The sequence below is a fragment of the Carcharhinus amblyrhynchos genome, chromosome 4 (genome assembly GCF_965287045.1).
Source record: "Carcharhinus amblyrhynchos chromosome 4, sCarAmb.v2.hapA, whole genome shotgun sequence".
Taxonomy (NCBI): Eukaryota; Metazoa; Chordata; class Chondrichthyes; order Carcharhiniformes; family Carcharhinidae; genus Carcharhinus; species Carcharhinus amblyrhynchos.
In genome coordinates, this window is record NC_137327.1 from 3,373,384 (window position 1) to 3,395,444 (window position 22,061).

The window sequence follows — 22,061 nt, forward strand, 5'->3', positions numbered from 1 at the left end:
TGAATCCATTTTAGCCACATTCTCTCATTTTACTAGAAAGCACCTGACACATTCCAAGTGACTTCACTGTGTACATTTACTTAATCATTGATCATTCAGTAAACAAGGAAATCAAACACTTAAGGATCAAAAATCTCCTCATTTTCATTTTAACATTTTACCAACAGCACCCAAAAGGTTGAAGTTCACAAACCTTTTGCATATTGTGTAATGATATAATGAATGCCGATTACTTGTATATTTTTTAACTTAATCAGATATGCAGTTATCCACATCTGGATTCCCACGTAGTGATTAGACTATAAGTAAGAATAGGAGTAGGCTGTTCGGCCTCTTGAGCTTGTTCTGCCATTCAGTTGAATCGTGGCTGGCCAGTGTGGCCTGGGGGGAATGATCGTATTGGACAATATAGTTCCAGGTTGTGCATCTTCTGTATCCACATTGTATGGGAGGGTGATCTTGTGAGAAGTCTCACAAGACCAGGTTAAAGTCTAACAGGTTTAATAAGAACATAAGAACACAAGAAATAGGAGCAGGAGTAGGCCATCTAGCCCTTCGAGCCTGCCCCGCCATTCAGTAAGATCATGGCTGATCTGTCGTGGCTCAGTTCCACTTTCCCGCCCTCTCCCCATAACCCTTAATTCCCTTGTCTATCAAAAACCCATCAACCCGCGTCTTAAATATATTTAGCGAGCAGCCTCCACCACTTCAATGGGCAGAGAATTCCAGAGATTCACCATCCTTTGATTGAAGAAGTTCCTCCTCAACTCCGTTCTAAACCGCCCCCCCCACTTATCTTGAGGCTGTGCCCTCTAGTCCTACTGTCCTTTCTGAGTGGGAAGAGCCTCGCCACCTCTAACCTATCCATCCCATTCATCATCTTATATGTCTCAATGAGATCTCCCCTCATTCTTCTAAACTCTAAAGAGTACAAGCCTGGTTTATTCAGCCTCTCCTCATTGTTCAACCCCCTCAACTCCGGTATCAGCCTAGTAAACCTCCTCTGCACTCCCTCCAAGGCCAAAATATCCTTGCGTAAGTGCGGCGCCCAAAACTGCACACAGTACTCCAGCTGCGGCCTCACCAGTGCCCTATACAGTTGCAGCAAGACCTCCCTACTTTTATATTCAATCCCCCTCGCTATGAAGGTCAGCATCCCGTTAGCCTTCCTGACCACCTGCTGCACCTGCAGGCTGGGTTTTTGCGACTGCAGGCTGGGTTTTTTTTGTCGCAAGCGCCAATAGCTTTCGGAACTGGCTGTTCCTTCGTCAGGTGAGTGGAAGTTCAAAGTATGAAGTGCTTTGAAAAGCCCGATATTATGAAAAGCACTGTACAGATTATTTTTGTCTTTTTCCTTACGTTCACTCAGTTAAGGTCTGGTGTGTCCCTACAGTAGTGGAGCAACTTTCACTGGTCTTGCAAACTTTCTTGTGTTTCTGAATATGTAGTGGTGCTTTACTTGCTAGTGATTCATACTTTGTCAGTACTTCCAGCTTTGTGTAGCAGTTGTGTTTATATGGTGGCTCTGTCAGATATAATTGAAATTTTAAGTATAGTGTTGTCATGTAGTTAGTTGATTGCTTTTTGGCGCAACATTGTGATCATGTTTGACTGAGGGAGAAACTTTAGCAACAAGACCAAGAGAACTCCACTGCCATCCAGTAATGCTGTGAAATTGATAAAAGCTGCATGAGCTGTATGAACTGGAGTGTTTGCTATATCTTAGGGATAGAATTTATTAGACAAGATGCTTGTGGTTTTGTCCCACTTGAGATTTAAACACATAATTCAGACTTGCATTGCAGATTTCAGATGAACCCTACCATACAAGCCAATTGAGCTGGATTATGACTGTGCAACCCATATCCATCTGGAAATAGTATAGGATCCTGGCAACGTAATAGTTTGAAAATGCAATTTACTTTGGCTGTCTAGTGAGGTTTCTTGTAGCTTTTCTAACTATGGCACATCATTTCTTCACTTGGCTTTTTTTTGACCATTGCTTTAGTCATTTGGCTAGTTGTTTTAAAGTTGAAGCTATTTGAAAAGTTTGCTTGAAATGGGAAGTAAGTAGGCAATAACTTTAACACTGTATATCTCAGTCTTGCCACTCTCTAATCCCACTGAGCACTTACCACTAGCTGGTTACTCCCATGACACCAAAGCACTCTGGGGAAATGAGCTCATCACTTTGGGGAAATTACTGGAACTCATCCAGAGCTCAACAACAAAAGATCACACAGTATTTGACAAAGTGATTAAAGCATTGGTGGGAGAAATCTATGGATGTTGTTTATGTGGACTTGAGAAGGCATTTGATTGAAATCTCTCATAGCAACTGTTAGCTTATGGCAAATTATTGACCTGGTTAGGGAAGTGTCTGAGGGGCAGGAGAGTCATTAGGGATTATGTGCAGGTATTCTCATTGGCTGGATTTGATTTGTTTGTCCTTCAAGGATTGGTGTTGGGACTGAACCTTTCACTATTAATGATTTTTTGATAGTCATTGATCAAAATTTGCCAATAACATTTAGTGTCGTAAGCAGTTTGGAAGGAAGCATGAAATTACTTTGGATTTGAAAAGGATAGAACCAGGGTGTATACTTAATGGTGGAAAGCTCGAAACAGTGGAGGTCCAAAGTTGGGCTTTATAGCTGGAGACTAGAATACAAGAGGGTAGAAGTCATGCTACAGTAATACGAAGCCCTGGTTAGACCACATCTGGAATATTGTGAGCAGCTCTGGGCATCACACCTGAGGGAATATGTTAGCTTTAGAGGGATTGATGTGGAGATGCCATCGTTGTTGGACTGGGATGGGCACAATACCAAGTCTCTCAACACCAGGTTAAAGTCCAACAGGTTTATTTGGACTCACAAGCTTTCAGACCACTGCTCCTTCATCAGGTGAGTGGAGAGGTAGGTTTCACAAGCACAGCATAAGTAGACAAAGACCCAGTTGCAAGATAATGGTTGGAATGCAAGTCCTGAGGACTCTCAACTATCTTGCAACTGTGTCTTTGTCTGTATATGCTGTGCTTGTGAAACCTACCTTTCCATTCACCTGATGAAGGATCAGTGCTCTAAAAGCTGTGATTCCAAATAAACCTGTTGGACCTTAACCTGGTGTTGTGAAACTTCTCAGAGGGAGTGAGCATAGTTTTACCAGAATGGTACCTGGACTCCAAGAGGAGGGAATACAGAAACTAGAATTATATTCCCTGGAATGTAGAAAGTTAAGTGATGACTTGATCAAACCCTTTGAGATATTTACCAGAAATAGATAGGGTAGATGGAAAGAAACTGAGCTGGCTGGTTGGGGTATGAAGTATAGATGTTGGGTGGAGGAGAATGGGGTCGAGCATAGTTTTAAAAATTAGAGCTAGAAAGAAATAAGGAAACGCTTCTACATGAACAGGTTGGTAAACTTTTGGAGTTCTCTTCCCCACAGGGTAATGCTAGGCCAATTGTAACTTTTGATTAGAAATTGATAAATTCTTGTTACCCAAACGATATGGAGCAAAGGTGTAAGTATATGGCATTAGGACACAGATCAACCCAATCCAAATTGAATGGCGTCCTCTTGCTCCTAGACTCGTATTTTGTTTTCAGGGTGGGCACTAATAATGAATCCTGAACTAGTGTTTCAGCTTTCACTAGTTTTTTTGTGTTGGCTGCAGGACCTGGCAGGGGTGAAACCATAATCAAGCAGGTGGTTCGCCCAGAACGAGCCTATCCCGTTGCACTCCGGATGTGCTGACGCCTGTGATGTCCCTAAATGCGGGATATTCGACTTGCAGGAGGGTACTGGTCAAGCAGGCTCGACACCTCTCTCTCTTTGCACTGTATCTACATACCACCTCATCTGTTTATAGTCTCCGTTCTCTGAACTCATTGAAACATTGGGACTGGGAGTTTGCTCTCTCTTCCTCCATTGTTCATCAAAAGTGACTTTTGAATGGGCCTGATAGTCATACTCATTGAAGTAGTCATGCCATGTAAACTCTGCCAATGCCAACAGAGACATGGGGTAGGAGTGATCAGATCAACCTTTCAGACCTGTTTCACCATTCTCTTGGATTGCAGCTGATAATTTAATCTCTGTTTAGTTGTCTATTCCCCATATTTTCTGATAACTCTGACTTATAAAATCTATTGATTCAGTCTTGAAACTTGCAGTGAATCACAAGAACACACAATCATTTTGGTAATGGGGAACTGAGAGGCTGAATGCCAGATTTCTACTCCACACAAATCCCCAATTCCATTCAATAGCTTGACTTCAATTTCCAGTTTATAATCTCTAGTTTTGGATTTGCCATAAGACGAAAAACTTTGTCTACCTACCCCATCAAATTTCTTTGTCATTTTAACAACTTCTGATCAGGTGGCTCTCAAATTTTGAAATTCAAGTGAACACAAGCTGGTTTATGCAACCCATTCTCATAATTTAACCATTTAAAGGCTAGCGTTCAAGATTAGCGTCTTTCCTGATTTTTGATGCCAGACTGGATGCAGAACACCTGATGGAGCAATGGAATAAAAATAATTTGGAGTGTGGACTGTGATAGAAGGACTGGGCCATTCACCCCTTGAGCTTGTTTCACTATTCAGTTAGATCGTGGCTGACTTTCATCTTCATGTGCCCGCCCTGGCCCCATTACCTTGAATACTTGTACCTCACAAAGTCTGTTTCATCTCAGTTTTGGATTTGTCACATGGGAGCCCCCAGCCTCAACATGCTGCCTTGCTGTTATGGGCAGTCACTCGTGCCTCGACTCCTGAATTCAACTCTTTTATCTGTGTTTGAATCAAGGCAGTAATGAGTTCAAGAGCTGAGTAGCCCTGCCAGGTATTGCACAGTGGTTAATACTGCTGCCTCAGTCAGAGACTTAGGTTTAATTCCAATCTTGGGTGACGGAGTGGAGTTTGTATGTTTGCCCCATATCTACATGGGTTTCCTCCTGGCGCTCAGTTTCCTCCTCCAGATATGTAGGTTAGGTGGATTAGTATGTTAAATGTGCGGGTTACAGGAATAGGACCGAGTTAGCCCTGAGTCAGATGCACTTTTGAAGAGTGGATGCAGACTTGATGGGCTATGTGTCTTCCTTCTGCACTGTAAAGATTCTTCGGGTCTGAGCACCCAAACTGAGAATAGTGAGCAGGCTATTGTTAAACAAGTGCTGCTTGGCAATGCTGTCAATACTTTGATTACATGATTACTTTGGTGATTGAGAGTATACTGATGCCAGTGTTGTAGCTGTATTGGGGCAGCTTGGCTAAACAGTTCAGGAGCACAAGTCTTCAGTACAGGTACTATTGTCTATCTGGACTTCCCACTAGAGGAAATAGTTGCTCGCTATCTGTTCTTTGGCTCCTTCCATCTTTGACGTCTCTTAACATGGTGGCTTGTCTTGGGGAGTTTATTTTTTTGCTGGGTGATGCTGCACAAGTAGTGTAGCTTCTGTGGCAGACAAAAATAACAAGGAGACATCCAGTGATTTTGGATCTATTATAGGATCACTTCACTGACAAGCTGTGTGTGAAGCGGAGACAGTGTTTTCTGGCTGCTGGGGCAATTGCTGTCTGCTGCTCTAATGAGATTCTTTCTGCGTAACTCTTCCCTTGGACAGTGCTGGTGGAAGTGCCATCAGTGCAAGAACTTTACCGTGTTTAATTCACTTCAGCTGAGCTTGAGACAATCCAGTAAAGAATGTGAGCGTTTGGGCATAATTTAGGAGATGTTTTGGTTGTTAGTGACAGCCTCTGGAATTTGTTGCAGATAGTTGCTCAGGTTTTTCTGAGGGCTGATGCTGCCTTCAGCTTTTTTTCGTGACTAGAATTTTCATGTGTCCCATGCCCTGCCACCCAGCTATTCCTTAGAATTACTGTGTTGGATTCTGATTATGATCAGACTGTTTGCTATTTTCAATTCAGTTATGTTACATAGTGTTGTGGTATAAGTTCTGTTCCCTTCACCCTGGGTACTATGTTGGATTTTTTTCTTCCTTTGCTTTACCAAGAGGACAAACATGTGATCTTTTCTCAGCTGCTCCTTTAGTGATTTAAAAATTATATAATTTTGCTAATGTTCCCCTCCAGGAGTGCCAGTTATCCCCATGTCCAGATCAATCTTCAAATTACTCCAGGCAACTCGCTCTGTCTTTTGAATATCAAGGGCTTCCCAACCAAGTATATTCAAATGTATGCCTTATATCCAAGCATCACTGGACAGTTTTCCAGATGTTAGGACATGGTTTTGGTCCCGAGAATTCCTCCCATCCCAAATATCCCACATTATAGCTACTGAGCTCAAGTCAGAGCACCCCAGCTGCCGTTCCGGTAGAACCGGTTTACTTGTCACAGAATTGAATCCTGGAAGGTTAGGGTCTGCACCTCGGCTGCTATAAATCAGGGAAATTGTCCTTGTGTTTGACTATAATGATAGAAAACAGCCTCTGACATTGTCTTTCTCCCCACTCTCCCCAGGAAGTCTGTCACTATCATAGAATCCCTATAGTGCAGATCACAGTTTGGCCCATTGAATCTGCACCAATTCTGTGACAGAGCATCCCATGTCTGCCCCATTTCTATAACCTCATGCATTTACCCCAATATCCCTCTAACCTGCATATTCTGGGATACCAAGGGGCTAATACACCTAACTTGCACGTTTTTGGGTTGGGAGAGGAAACCACCAAGCTATGTTTTGGAGTCTTCCTCTAGATGGCGCTGAATTGAGACTCTGTTCCTGCTTTGTCCTCAATGACTGCTACGCTGGCAACTTTTACAGTTCCTGGCAGCAATGCAAGCTACTGACTAAATTCAGAAAATCATTGGTAACAAATACACAAGGCTGTGCAGATTTTCCCAAGAATTCTGTGAAAGACCTGACAGAGTCGTGGGGTCAGCACAGTTTCCCACCTCCCTGGGATGATTGTTTTATTTTGGGGGGTAGATACGCACTCAGATTTACTCCCTCAAAGATGAGCTCATGCAGGGAACACAAAGCTCGCATTCTTGAATGCAGAGTGCTGGCTGCCAATGAGATTACATCATAGGCAGTCCTTGCTACTGAGTGTCTAATCCTCTACGAATAGATTACCATCAGAATGAAAGCTGGAAGCTGATTTGCATTTTCCTTTGTCAAAATGAGACGTGCATGTGTAGCGCAGCATGTTCGTGTTGGTCAGTGACACAAAGTGGCGCGAGATACTCTTTTTTTCCTCCTTTGAATTTTTCCTCTGTCTAAAAGCTTTGGCTCCTTGATGGGGGTGGGGATCTGCTATCACTTTCTACATTGTTTAAATAACGTGAATCTCGGCATTTTCTTCAGGTGGATTTTCTAATGTGCACCTGAACAAGCGGACAACATTGTTCCTCCAACTGCGAACTCTCCACATCTTTGCCCTTTCATCGATGGCTGTGCCTCAGACATCTATGCCTGAAGCTCTGGAATCCCCTTCATAACCTCTCCACCTCTCGCTCCTTAAGACCCAGCTCTTTGATAAATTGTCTTTATGTTTCCTCCTTTGACTCAGTTTCTGGTTACATTGTTCTTAATATTCTCCTATGTGATGTAGAAATGCAAGTTTTTTTCTTGCTAACTTTTTTCTCATCTTACTGTCCTTCCCTGTCTTCCCCCATGATGTGGAAGCTGCTGGACAATGGTCGAGTGAGAGCCCATCCCGATTTTCTATGCCCCCCCCCGCCACCCCAAGAAGTCCAAGCTGCAAAGGCCCTAGCTCTGTTGTCTATTGTTGGCCTGTTTGAGCTCAGCGCAGTTGGAACAGACCAAGGATGGAATACCTACGGTGCGGAAGAGGCCATTTGCCCCATCGAGTCTGCACCGACTCTGTGACAGAGCATCTTACACAGGCCTTCTCCCGCACCCTATACCTGAAACTCACGCATTTCCATGGCTACTCCATCTAACCAACACGTGACCAAGTTACCCTCCAGTTCGATTTTCACGTTTGCTGACGGCACCGCCATAGCGGGTCACATATCAAACAATGATAAGACTGAGTATAGGAATGAGATAGAGAATCTGGTGAACTGGTGTGCAAACGATAATCTCTCCATCTACTTCAACAAAATGAAGGAGATTGTCATCGATTTCAAGAAATGTAAAGGCGAACATGTCCCTGACTCCATCAATGGGGAAGAAGTAGAAAGGGTTGAGAGCTTCAAGTCAAGCTAGGTAGTCAATATCCTTTCCCGAAGGTAGGGGAGCCTAAAACCAGAGGGCGTAGGTTTAAAGTGAGAGGGGTGAGATACAGAAGTGTCCCAAGGGCAATTTTTTCACGCATGCGGTGGTGTCTGGAACAAACTGCCAGAGGTAGTCGTAGAGGTGGGTACAATTTTGTCTTTTAAAAAGCATTTAGACAGTTACATGGGTAAGATGGGTATAGAAAGATATGGGCCAAATGTGGGCGATTGGGACTAGCTTTGGGGTTTTAAAAAAAAGCGGCATGGACAAGTTGGGCCGAAGGACCTGTTTTCATGCTGTAAACCCTCTATGACTAAGTGTTAGGTGCCCAGATTGCCAACAACTTATTCTGGTCCCCCCATGCCAACAGTATAGTTAAAGCCCACCAGTGCCCCTATTTTCTCAGAAGACTAAGGAAATTTGGCATGTCAGCTACAACTCTCACCAACTTTTACAGATGCACTAGAGAAAGCATTCTTTCTGATTGTATCACAGTTTGGTATGGCTCCTGCTCTGGTCAAGACAGCAAGAAACTACAAAAGGTCGTGAATCTAGCCCAGTCCATCATGTAAACCAGCCTCCCATACACTGACTTTATCTACACTTCCTGTTGCCTCGGCAAAGCAGCCAGCATAATTAAGCACCCAATGCACTCCGCACATCCTCTCTTTCACTACATTCCATCGGGAGAAAGATACAAAAGCCTGAGGTCACATATCAACCGACTCAAGAACAGCTTCTTCCCTGCTGCTGTCAGACTTTTGAATGGACTTACCTCACATTAAGCTGATCTTTCTCTACACCCTAGCAATGACTGTAACACTACAAACTGCACTCTCTCCTTTCCTTCTGTATGAATGGTATGCTTTGTCTGTATAGCATGCAAGAAACAATACTTTTCACTGTATGCTGATACATGTGACAATAATAAATCAAATCAAAACTCTAGATGGCACAGGAAAAAGACAATAAACAAACCCACAACGAGTGTATCATCTCCCACAGCCAGTTAACATGAATTCATAAATCAAATCAATTCTTGGGACACTGAGGGAGAACTTAGCATAGCCACTTCACCTAAACTGCACATCTTTGGACTGTGGGAGGAAATTGGAGCCCTCAGAGGAAACTCACTCAGACATGGGGTGAACATGCAGTCACCAAGGGTGGAATTGAACCTAGGTCCTTGGAGCTGCGAGGCAACAGTGCTAACCACTGTGCCACCTGTGAACTTGGTCTGAAGCAATTTACCAACTGAGCTATTGAGCCTACAATAAAGGACTGAACTGACTGACGCTGCCATTCTGTGGGTTGGAGGAATCTTGGCTTCTGAGACGCATCTCAGATGTAATAAGGAGCACACAAATATATAAACGTCCATTTAAAAACATCTCATTACATCCTCAACACATTGCTTTAGGCTCTCCAGGCACACACATTGACACACGTTGTGTGCTAGTTTCTTGTATATTTCATGGGGACTGCCGAATGGGATCTGGGGTAATTATGCTACACATCAAAACTGCTTTCAATATGTCTCAAAACAGCATAAATTCCCGCAGTTGTCCAATACTTTAAGGATTAAGCAGCCCCAGTGAGTCATCAAGTACTCTGACATCTGAATGGCACCAAGCCGGTTTCTAAGTTTACAAAATGGAGCAGATACATCATCAAGTCGATGAAACTTTAATACTTGCTCCATTTGTCTTACTGTTGTCACTGAGACGGGATCTTTCAAATGATGTCCTGCCGGGAAAACAGCGTAAACTTCTGGATTTTAGAACCTGCTTTCTATTTATCCTGGTAGAAGTTAAATAAAGCCAGTCACCCAGCTGCCATTTAATTGTTAGGTGACAATAAGCAAGCAACTTAAAATTATTCAGGGGAATAACAAGCTATTTAATTGATACCAGCCTAGGTTTGGCTCACTTAATCGATACTGTTTTGAAAACTACGGGCTTCCAGCCAAGACTCTCAGCAGTTCAGTGGGTAGTGCGTTGTTGTGAAATTTATTAAAATCATTTTTTATGAAGAGTAATTTGCTAGGCTCAGCTCTGCTGTGGCAGAGCTATAGTGCCCTCTCATTACATCGTCTAATGCACCCTTAAACAATTTCCTGACACTACTGGTCCACTGCCCATGTTTTCCATGCCACATTCCAGATGAATGCCTGATATCAGTCTGAGATTTATCGGTTTGAACCCATATCCAATCCTCCTGTTGTTCAATTCGGGAGAAATTGCAAAACATTGTGGATTTTCATAGCACTCCCTTAAGATTGCACTGCAGTGCCAACCTAGATGATTTTCTGAAGTCAGTGTGTGGATTTTAAGCTGTGGCCTTCTGTGACAGACAGGGTGCTGACTGAGCCAAGTTGACTCAAGTTGTGGTTGAAGTAAGTCTCCAGCGAATGTTAGTTGTGATGCAACTCCCCTCGCTGGTTGATATGCCCTTCATATTTTCAACTCCATCTTTCATCTATATAATATTTCAGTCACACAACAGACCAAGTGTCTGTGAAATGGGAAGTAACAGATCTAACTTTAGAGGGATGAGGAGGATGTGACTTTATGTGCTGGAGTAGCAGTTTGGTTTGCGAACATTGTGTCTGTTTCCTCTGTCTCATTGGATGAAGAAACCAGCGAACTCCACCCATTGGGAACTATGAGAGTTACACAATTATCCAGTTTTAGTTTGAAGAATGTTTGAAAAATGCTTGTATTTTCACATCACCACATGGCAGTCAGTGAAAGCACTTCACGCAGTGAATTACTTTGGAATAAAGTGACAACCATCTCGGCAAATACAGCAAAAAAATTAGATGAATGAAGTTAACAAAAACAAATGAAAGAAAATGGAAATTGATGCAAATAAGGAGTGAGAGTAACCACAGTAACAGCTGTGACAATGCAAGGCTTGTGGGAATGCTGCACTTGGATCCCTGATCAGGGTATGCGTGATGTAAATGACGCTCATTACCTAGGCATAGGCATGCAAGACAATTAGAAAAATTTCCAATTTTACCATTTGTTCCACAACTATTTGCCAGCCAAGCTATTGAAGTGCAGCTACAGCATTGGCATCTATCTACCTGATGATGTGGAAAATTGCCCATCTAAGTCCTGTCCTTAAAAGGACCACAAATCTGACCATCAGTTACCACCACTCCATCAATCTCCTTTCAATTATAAGCCAAATGATAGGCGGTATCATCAGCAGAGCTATCTTGTTGCAGTTAGTCCTAACTTGCTTATCAATGCTCAGGATTGGGTTCTGCCAATGCCACTTAGCTCAAGACTCAATGCACCCTTGATTCAAACAGGGATTTAAAAAAAAACTGGATTCCAGAGGTGAGTGTGACTACCCTTGAGTCAGGATTGCATTTGACTGAGTGTGCCATCAAGGGGTCCTAGCAAGATTTGAGATCAGTGGGGATCGGAGAAACAGCTATCCTTTTTTGGACTCATACAAGGTTGAGTTTTTTAAACCCTGCCCCAGCAGCATTGTGGGTGTACCTGCACCTACAGTGGTTCTAGAAGGCATCTCATCATCACAGGCAATTGGGGATGGGCAATAAATCTAGCGTGGCCAGTGACACCCACATCCTGTAAATGAATCTAAAGGAAAATTCTACAGTTCTTAATAATCCCTGATAACACACACATTCTGATAATCACTTTGAGATGTGATTTATTTAGGCAAACCCTTTGTTTTGGAATCCTTCACCAGAAAAATAGTTTATCTGTCCTAAACTAGTCATTCCTTCTTAGACAATTCAGTTAGATTACACCTTGACTTGAAAATAACTGGTTTTATCTTTGTGACATTTTGCCAGAAGTTGGCCTGTTTAGCCTTGGTATCAGTGTTGTCAATTTGTTCTTTGAAGTTCCATTTCTAAAGATATTTCAGATACATTTTGAATAAGGCTGTCAACAACTGAAGCATTATTTCCCTACTTTTGCATACAAATCCCTTTATATAGATTGTCTATATTGTCTTTTTGATTGAGTGCACTATCTTTGTGATGTGTTCTTCCACCGATAGTTAAATCTCTGCTCCTGTACAGCTCCAATTTTCTTGGAGTAGCTTTTTGGGCACAAGTTGTTTTACTGCCAGGTAATGGTGACTGGTCTGCTCTCTGTTGCCTTTGTTGAATTCAATATGACACATCCTCTCTTCACCCCCCACCCTTGACTGGCCAAATTGGTATCTGTAAATTCAAACTAATTGAAAACCCATGTCCTATCTTGCGACATCCCACTTTCCTCTCCCCGTTTTCGTTGACTCTTGTTGATTTCCAATCCCCCAGTACTTCAATTAAACCTTCCTCCCCTTGTTGTTAAATCCTTCCATTTCTCATCATTCCTTTCTGCAACCATCTCCAGTCTAACAATTGCACTCTCTTCCCTTTTGTCCCTTTGATTCCAGACTTCCCTCTGACTGCATCATTGACAGCTGGGCCTTCAGTTACTCAGGGCCCACAATCTGGGATTCTCTTCCTAAGCATCCCTTCTTCTTTCCCCATTCCCCCACTCATCCACTGCTTTCTGCTCTCTTGTTTTCTTTAAAATCCACTGGAGCAGGATTTCAGTCACAACTCCGAATCTCTCTCAAATTTGCTTACACTATGTACTGTGGGATGTTTGTAACATGCTAAAGACCCTATATAAATGCTAGACACTTGTTTGCGTCTGTGCACACCTAGGATTTACACAGCTGAAGTCAGTTTAAAATTGGCGTTATGCAACAGTGGAGCTAATTTGAATTTGCAGTACTATATCTATTTGCATGGTTCATGTCTTTGGGTGGAAGGAGAAAGAGATAATGTGTAATTTAGCTTATCTTCTCTCCACCCTAGATAGATGACCATGGATACATTTATCAATTTTACTGCATTATTTGCTTTGAGAGGGCAGTGCCCTGCACTGAAAGCCCGGATAGCTCAGTTTGCTATGTTTATAGAATCATAAAAGTTTGCAGTATAGAAACTGGTCCTTTGGCCCAACTTGTTTGTGCTGTCCAGTTTTGAACATTAAGCCAATCCCAGTTGTGTGCATTTAAACAGTTTGCTGCTGTGTCTCTTCAGTGCTGCATTCGATGCTTAGACTTCTGCACAAAATAAATGTAATTGTTTTCTGAAAGAATTCCTGTAAATTTGTAAAGGGTTTCTGCAGCCCCAGTGTTTAAGCCATGAGATATTCTGTGATTAGCATGGCTAGGATTTGATTTCATTTATGATTGTGACAAATATTGGTATGCAGTGAAAAGCACAGAGCTACAGTGGAGGTCCCAGAGGATTGGAGAATAGCCAATGTCCTTCCTTTGTTTAAGAAGGATAGCAAAAATAATCCAGGTAATTACAGGCTGGTGAGCCTTACATCAGTGGTAAGGAAATTATTGGAGAGGATTCTTCGAGACAAGATTTAATCCCACTTAGAAATAAGTGGACATATTAGTGAGAGGCAACATGGTTTTGTGAAGGGGAGGTTGTGTCTCATGAGCCTGATTGAGTTTTTCAAGGAAGGGACAGAGATGATTGATAAAGGTTGGGCAGTGGATATCGTCTACATGGACTTTAGTAAGGCCTTTGACAAAGTCCCTAATGGCATACTAGTGCAGAAGGTGAAGTCGCATGGGATCAGAGGTGAGCTAGCAAGGTGGCTACCAAACTAGCTCGGTCAAAGAAGACAGAGTAGCAGTGGAAAGGTGTGTTTCTGGCAGGAGGGATGTGACAAGTTGTGTTCCTCAGGGATCAGTGCTGGAACCTTTGCTGTTCGTAATATATATAAATAATTTGGAGGAATATGTAACTGGATTGATTAGCAAGTTTGCGGACAACACAAAGGTGGTTGGATTTGCAGATAGCGATGAGGACCATCAGAGGATACAGCAGGATATAGATCTGTTGGAGACTTGGGCGGAGAGATGGCAGATGGGGTTAATCCGGACAAATGTGAGGTAATGCATTTTGGAAGGTCTAATACAGATAGGAAACATATAGTATATGGCAAAACCCTTAAGAATATTGGTAGGCAAAGGGATCTGGGTGTACAGGTACACAAGTTACTGAAACTGGCAATGCAGGTGAAGAAGGTCGTCAAGAAGGCATACGGCATGCTTGCCTTCATCGGCCGGGGTATTGAGTTTAAAAATTGTCAAGTCGTGTTGCAGCTTTATAGAACCTTAGTGAGGCCGTACTTGGAATATAGTGTTCAATTCTGGTCGCCACACTACCAGAAGGATGTGGAGGCTTTGGGGAGGGTACAGAAAAGATTTTCCAGGATGTTGCCTGGTATGGAGGGCATTTGCTATGAGAAGTTGGAGAAACGTAGTTTGTTCTCACTGGAGCGACGGAGGTTGAGGGGGGAGACCTGATAGAAGTCTACAAGATTGAGAGACATGGACAGAGTGGATAGTCAGAAGCTTCTTCTCAGGGTGGAAAACTCAATTACTAGGGGGCATAGGTTTAAGGTGCGAGGGACAAGGTTTAAAGGAAATGTATGGGGCAGAGTTTTTACACAGAGAGTAGTGGGTGCTTGGAACTTGCTGCTGGGGGAGATAGTAGAAGCAGGTACGGTAGTGACTTTTAAGGGGCATCTTGAAAGTACGTGAATAGGATGGGAATAGCAGGATATGGCCCCAGATGGGTAGGGGGGTTTTAGTTAAGTCGGGCAACATGGTTGGTGCCGGCTTGGAGGGACAAAGGGCTGTTCCTGTGCTATAATTTTCTTTGTTTTTTGTTCTATTGTTTCCTGCATGCTATACAAAGCATATCCTTCATAGAGAAGGAAGGAAGAGAGTGCAGAATCTAGTGTTACAGTTATTGCTATGGTGCAGAGAAAGATCAGCTTATTATGAGGTAGTTCCATTCAAACGTCTAATGGCAGCAGGGAAGAAGCTGTTCTTTAGTTGGCTGGTACGTGGCCTCAGACTTTTGTATCTTTTTCCTGGATGGGAGAAGGTGGAAGAGAGTGTGCGTGGGGTCCTTAATTACGCTGGCTGTTTTGCCGAGGCAGCAGGAAGTGTAGACAGAGTCTACACTTGGCCTATCCAATTCCACTTTTGTCTTTTGATTTGGAGGGCCATTGGGTCCTTTGTCTCCTCCTACAGTCTAATTTTGTTGATGGTGTTTGGCAAGTGTATCCTCAGGATCCTCCCGAGGCATCTGTTGGTGAAGGTTAGTTTTTCATTGACATTGTTGGTGGTCTTCCATGTTTTGGAGCCGTAAAGGAGACCAGACTATATGTTGGAGCTGAAGATCTTTAGTTTTGTGGACTTGGTGATTAATTTAGGGCATTTTATGTTATAGGATGCCTTTGGCTCAATTTATAAACTGTGTGTGTGTGTGTGTGTGTGTGTGTGTCTCTCTCTCTCTCTCTCTCTCTCTCTGAACTGGCAGCTGAGAAGGAAAAACATGTTCTCAGGTTGTTGACTTCGAGTGTTATGTTGTACTGTACGCAGTGTTCCACTCCAGAAAGCTAAGGGGAGCAGGATCTTCATCTTGAGAAACCAACAGGAGCCACTGAGAACAAAATAACTATTGAAGTACTATGAGCAGTTTCTAGAATAGCATGTGATTGCTGGTTTATTCAGCAGCAGCTGGTTGATGCCTCTTTTCAGCCTCTCTGAGGCAGAACATGTTAGATTACTGGGTGTTCACTGGTGGCTGGAGTGTATCAGCAGGAAATTAGCTACTGCAGTTCAAGAGTTTGCATTGTATTGTAAAATTTTTAGTAAAGCACTTGCCCAATATAAATGACCTAGATCTTCTTGCAATTTACCAAAGATTCTTAAGCAGTACCTTCCAAACCCACAACCACTTCCATCTAGAAAGACAAGGGCAGCAGATACTTGGGAACACCACCATCTACAAATTCCCCTCCAAGCCACTCACCATCCTGACTTAGAAATATATTGGCTATTCTTTTACAGTCACTTGATCAAAATTATGGAACTCCTCCCTAACTGCAGTGGATGTACCTCATCTCAAGGACTGCATCATTTCAAGAAGGCAGCTCGCCAAGGGCAACTAGAGATGGGCAATAAATGCTGGCCGAGCCAGCGACATCCATGTCCCATGAAAGAATATAAAAAACTTGTTGTGCAGAGGAAATTTTTTAGTCTGCAGGTGACACAAAACTTGGAGGTATCGTAAATTGAGGACAACAGTGTAGAACTTCAAAAGGATGTAAACAAGTTGGAGTGGACAGACAGGTGGCAGATAAAGTGCAAGGTAGGAGAGACAATATGAAATAAGAGGGTACAATTTTTGAGAGTGCAGGAACAGAGAGACCTAGGTGATTATATGTATAGATCACTGAAGGTGGCAGGATACTTGAGAGCAGTTAAGAAATCATATATTATTCTGGGGTCTATTAATAGGGACATAGAGCATAAACCTGTTGGACTTTAACCTGGTGTTGTGAGACTGCTTACTGTGCCTACCACAGTCCAAGCCAGCAACTCCACATCATACATTGGGAAAAGCGAGTGTCCCAACATTCACCTCTGGGGGAACACCACTACAAACCTCCCTCTAGCCTAAAAAAAAATCAACATTACTCTCCCTTTCCTGTTATTCAGCCAGTTTTATAACCATGTTGCTACTGTCTGTTATTGCATCAGTAAGAGCTGTCTCCCGTGTGTCAGTCCAGCCCCAATGTGAAAGTGCTTAGGTATTCAATTTAGGTACTCTTATCTTTCTCCAGTAGTTCTGGTTTCACTAGTTGTGCTACGTTTTTACTGTTGGTCTGCTCTGGTGTCTGTGTGAAGTGGAACAAGCGTGGACACTGTTCCAAGCATGTCCAGTTCCCATCTGCTGAGTGTGGGACACTTGATCCTACGTGCACAGTTGAGCCAAATTTGTTTAAATCTGTCTGCTGTGACTAGCTTTACCACATGCCTGTAGATTTCAAATTTCAACCAGTAAACTTGCTGGAGGCTGTGAATTTTTTAAATGGCCCACACGGCAAGATATTACAAAATTCACAGCCTGAAGCAAGACGTGAGCTTAGAAAGAATGTGTTTTTCCCGTAAGCCAGTAAATTGTGAAATAGAATACTGGTGCAAATAACTAACTATGGTTTAGTTGTTGCCTATTTGCAAAAGAGCTGTTTTTTTAGCCAATGTAGATAGATCTGTTTGAGGGAGTTCAGAAGAGAAGGAGGAGATTTTGGATTGGGAGGTGAGGAGAGAGAAAGCTGTTTTCTGATTTGCAGTGGACTGTGGGAACAGTGGGATTAATTCAGCATCTTGTGTTGTTCCTAATTCTATGCCACTTTCTTCATCTCTGCTCCTAGTGGTGAAGGAATTCCAGGAGTATGTGGAGCCTGAAGAAGGATCTCAGGGGTCCCCACAGAGGAGAGCCCCGGTTCCTGGACAGGAAGATGAAGAGGTGGTTTTGCCGCTGGGCGAGAATGTACTAACGCACAATTTGGGCATTCCAGTACTGGTCGTCTGCACAAAGGTAGGATTGTCATCCTATAAGATGTGGCATTGCAAAAAATCAAGCTGTGGATGTCCAGTTTATAGAATGAATTGAATTCAAATTTGTCAATGTTTTTAGCAGGTATCTGCTCCAGGAAAGTTGGTCTCCAGTAAAATCACTGGTTAATGCAGGAGTCATTGCTAATTATGCATTTTAAGGGTGTAGTTAATAAGTTCATGTTTAAAGCAGTAAAATCCCTGGTTTATATTTGGTTAGTCAATCTTTGGACAAGTGGTGGGTATGGTACAATTGGGTTCAGACTCACTGGACCTCTACTGGAGAGAGAAAGAGTGCATGTATGAGTGCGTGCATGTGCACCCGTCTTGTTTAGTCCCTCTGTTGTTTATATTCACACATCAGCAATGATCAGCTTGAGTGAGATGCTGGCTGTTTGCCATTGCTCATGAAGCACTATCCTAGCAAGCTTCTGTGTCTCAAGGGGAGAAGGTACCATTTCAGTTGGCAATGGTTATAGTGCCTTAAAGTTGGTGTTCCTCTCATGGGAGGAAAGAATGCAAGCAGCAGTCATCTCCTGAATGTTGTATAATAGAAGGATGAGAGAGCATTGATGTTGAATATTGAAAGGTTATTAAGTCCGCCCTTAAATGCCATTATATCCAAGTTCTCTCTCAAGTTGTGCATTGTTCTTCATTGCTACGCATAATTCAAGAATTTCCTATCTTTCCATCACCATGTGGACTGCAACAGTTCAGTAAGCCCCATCATCATTAATTTTGGGCAATTGGAAATGGCAGTAGTGAGACCACATCTTAAGGGAGGGGAGGCATGAATGTATTCGAGAAGTGTTTGAATTTAAGAATGAGAGTGGGAATGGTACATCATGATTGTAGCGTCCTTTAGGAATGAGCCTTGGAGCAGTGTTGTGATTGGTTTTAGGAATGTGTGCATGTTTTGGAGTGGTGTGTCTTGTTAACGAATGGGTTGGTCGCTTGGTTTGAAGATGCTCTGCTGTTTTCCTGGAATTGGGGTTACGATACACAGAGCTCAAATATGTGGAGCAAGTTTTCAAAATCCCAAGCAAATGCTCAGTATCTTCTGCTCTTGAACCTCTCTCTTAAAGGAGGTGAAGGAAAGTGTTAAATTAAAAGCGGAGGAATTTAGAGTAGCTAAGAGTAGTGGGCGAGAAGAGGATTGGGAGAGGTTTAAATGTCAACAAAGATTGACAAAGAAGTTGATAAAGAAGGGTAGGAGAAACTATGAAGCTGGGCTAGCACTTAATATAAAAAAGGATAGCAAGAGTTTTTATAAATATATAAAAAGGAAGAGGCTGGCTAGGGTGAACGTTGGTCCTTTAGAGGATGAGAAAGGGGACCTAGTGGTAGGGGATGGGGATATGGCTAAGGTATTGAATAACTTTTTTGTTTCTGTCTTCACGGAGGAGGACGTGAATAATTTGCCGGTTGTTAGCGATGGAAAGGTGGTAGGACTGGAGGGTCTTAATGACATTACTGTTACTAGAGAGGCAGTGCTCGACAGACTGGAGGGGGCTGATTGTGGACAAGTCCCCAGGACCGGATGGATTGCATCCGAGGGTGCTGAAAGAAATGGCGGAGGTGATGGTGGATGCCTTGGTGGTTATTTTCCAGACGTCGCTGGATTCTGGGAAAGTGCCGGAAGATTGGAAAACGGCTAATGTTACGCCGTTGTTTAAGAAGGGTGCCAGGCAAAAGGCGGGGAATTATAGGCCGGTTAGTTTAATGTCTGTGGTAGGTAAAATGTTAGAATCCGTCATTAAGGAGGAAATTGCGAGGCATCTTGAAGGGAATTGCTTGATAGAGCAGACGCAGCACGGTTTCATTAAAGGGAAGTCGTGTCTGACAAATTTACTGGAGTTCTATGAGGATGTGTCTAGGGCGGTGGATAGAGGAGAGCCGGTGGATGTGGTCTTTCTGGATCTTCAGAAGGCGTTTGACAAAGTACCTCACAAGAGGTTATTGCAGAAGGTCGAGGGACATGGAGTTGGGGGTAGGGTGTTAGCGTGGATAGAGGATTGGTTGTCAAATAGGAGGCAGAGAGTGGGGGTCAACGGGTGCTATTCGGATTGGCGGATGGTGACTAGTGGAGTGCCCCAGGGGTCGGTGCTGGGGCCTCAGCTTTTTACCATTTATATAGATGATCTGGAGGAGGGAACCGAGTGTAGGGTGTCGAAATTTGCTGATGACACCAAGATTGGTGGAACGGCAAATTGTGCGGAGGGTGTGGAGAGTCTGCAGAAGGATCTAGATAGGCTGGGCGAATGGGCCAGGAAATGGCAAATGGAATTTAATGTTGGCAAGTGTGAGGTGGTCCACTTTGGTAGGAAGAATGGTAGGAAGGACTATTACTTACGTGGCGAAAAACTGCAGCAGGCGACGGTGCAGAGGGACCTCGGGGTCCTTGTGCATGAGTCGCAAAAACCCAGCTTGCAGGTGCAGCAGGTGGTCAGGAAGGCGAATGGGATGCTGGCCTTCATAGCGAGGGGAATTGAATATAAAAGTAGGGAGGTCTTGCTGCAGCTGTATAGGGCATTGGTGAGGCCGCAGCTGGAGTACTGTGTGCAGTTTTGGGCGCCGCACCTGCGCAAATATATTTTGGCCTTGGAGGGAGTGCAGAGGAGGTTTACTAGGCTGATACCGGAGTTGAGGGGGTTGAGCTATGAGGAGAGGCTGAATAAACTAGGCTTGTACTCGTTAGAGTTTAGAAGAACGAGGGGAGATCTCATTGAGACGTATAAGATGATGAATGGGATGGATAGGATAGAGATGGAGAGACTCTTTCCGCTCAAAAAAGACAGTAGGACTAGGGGGCACAGCCTCAAGATAAAGGGGAGGCGGTTTAGAACGGAGTTGAGGAGGAACTTCTTCACTCAAAGGGTGGTGAATCTCTGGAATTCTCTGCCCGTTGAAGTGGTGGAGGCTGCCTCGCTAAATATTTTTAAGACGCAGGTTGATGGGTTTTTGATAAGAGAGGGGATTAAGGGTTATGGAGAGAGAGCGGGAAAGTGGAACTGAGCCACGACAGATCAGCCATGATCTTATTGAATGGCGGGGCAGGCTCGAAGGGCTAGATGGCCTACTCCTGCTCCTATTTCTTATGTTCTTATGTTCTTAAATTGGTCATCACTGTCCTTAGGTAGTCTGTCCTGAATATTATTTGTTGCTTGTGTACAACGTTCCTTTGGCTCAGATTTTTGACTTGCCCCATTACAGGAGAATGCGAGTCCCCCACCCCCACCCACCCAATAGCAGGACTCCTTTTGTGGGCTGCTTAAAAGAGCGTGAGGATGATGATTAAGGAGAAGTGTGTTCATTCTTACTCCCTGCTTCTATTCTTGCCCAGTACCGACCCTAAACACAATTCCGGAGCTGAGTTTGGGGAGAGTGGGGGGATTTGCTGAGTTAAGTCACATCATAGAATATTAATCAAGGGAGAAACCCCTGACTTCAGTCCTTTATTCCCAGTCCGAATCTGGGGCACTGACCAATTGTCCCAGCTGAGGCTAGCTTGACCCAAACCCAAGTCTTTACTGATCTGTACCTCTGTTTCACACCTGACCTTTTTTTTCATTCATTCAACGAACCGCAGTGAGACTAAGAGGAGCTGGTGATTAGCGATGAGCTGAAAGAAGTAATTCAATCGAGGCGGCTGATGTTTCAGAGATACTCCATCCAGCATTGCTGCTTCTTGCCATGTCATCACAACAGCTTGATTCAATTACTTGCGTTTAGCTCACTGCTGGGTATCATAAACTTCTGCTATATTTAAACGGCTGGCGTGGCCTTACAGCTGAGTCACAGTCTGCATCTCATTCACCGATTCAGGCCACGATCATGCTTTGCAAAAATCTGATTTTAAAGGGGCATTGCAGAGGATGTGATTTCCCACCACATCCCTCCCCTTCAATTTCAATATTCCTTAATTTTTATTGGCTTCAGAAAGTATAATCTCACATTTCATCAAGGCTTTGAATAGGTAAGGTATAGTGTATATATAGGTAACTCCATTGCAGTGTTAATGTAAACCTACTTGTGACACTAATAAATAAACTTTAACTTTAAACTTTATATATTGTATAGGTTTGCATTAGTGGAGACATTGTACTGCAGTTGCATAGGGGAGGCTGGCTGAGCAGAGCATCTTTTCCTGCCTGTTATTATTTGTCTTTAGCTGAGTAAGCAGATCTGAGGTCACTGAGTTCATATTTGCATATTATACTCCGCTGTGCAGTTCTTGTACCAGGGAAATATTCAGGTTTGTTGGTCTGATTGCCTACACTGAGAAATGGGAGTTTGAGGCAGCTCCTTTGGTTTTAAATTCCAGATCTTCCAGAATGGCTTGGTGACCGTATTATTAATTTTTCGTA

General features: G+C 43.3%; 1 protein-coding gene across 2 annotated transcripts in view; it reads left to right on the plus strand.

Annotated features, from left to right (window-relative positions):
- The window catches only part of dync1li2 (dynein, cytoplasmic 1, light intermediate chain 2), an 83,290-nt gene that overhangs the window by 20,042 nt on the left and 41,187 nt on the right, over positions 1 to 22,061 (plus strand). For both annotated transcript variants that reach the window (XM_080186685.1, XM_080186686.1), the window contains exon 5: positions 17,511 to 17,677. In XM_080186685.1, coding sequence (XP_080042811.1) covers positions 17,511 to 17,677 — 167 coding nt within the window. The remainder of the gene's footprint in view (positions 1 to 17,510; positions 17,678 to 22,061) is intronic.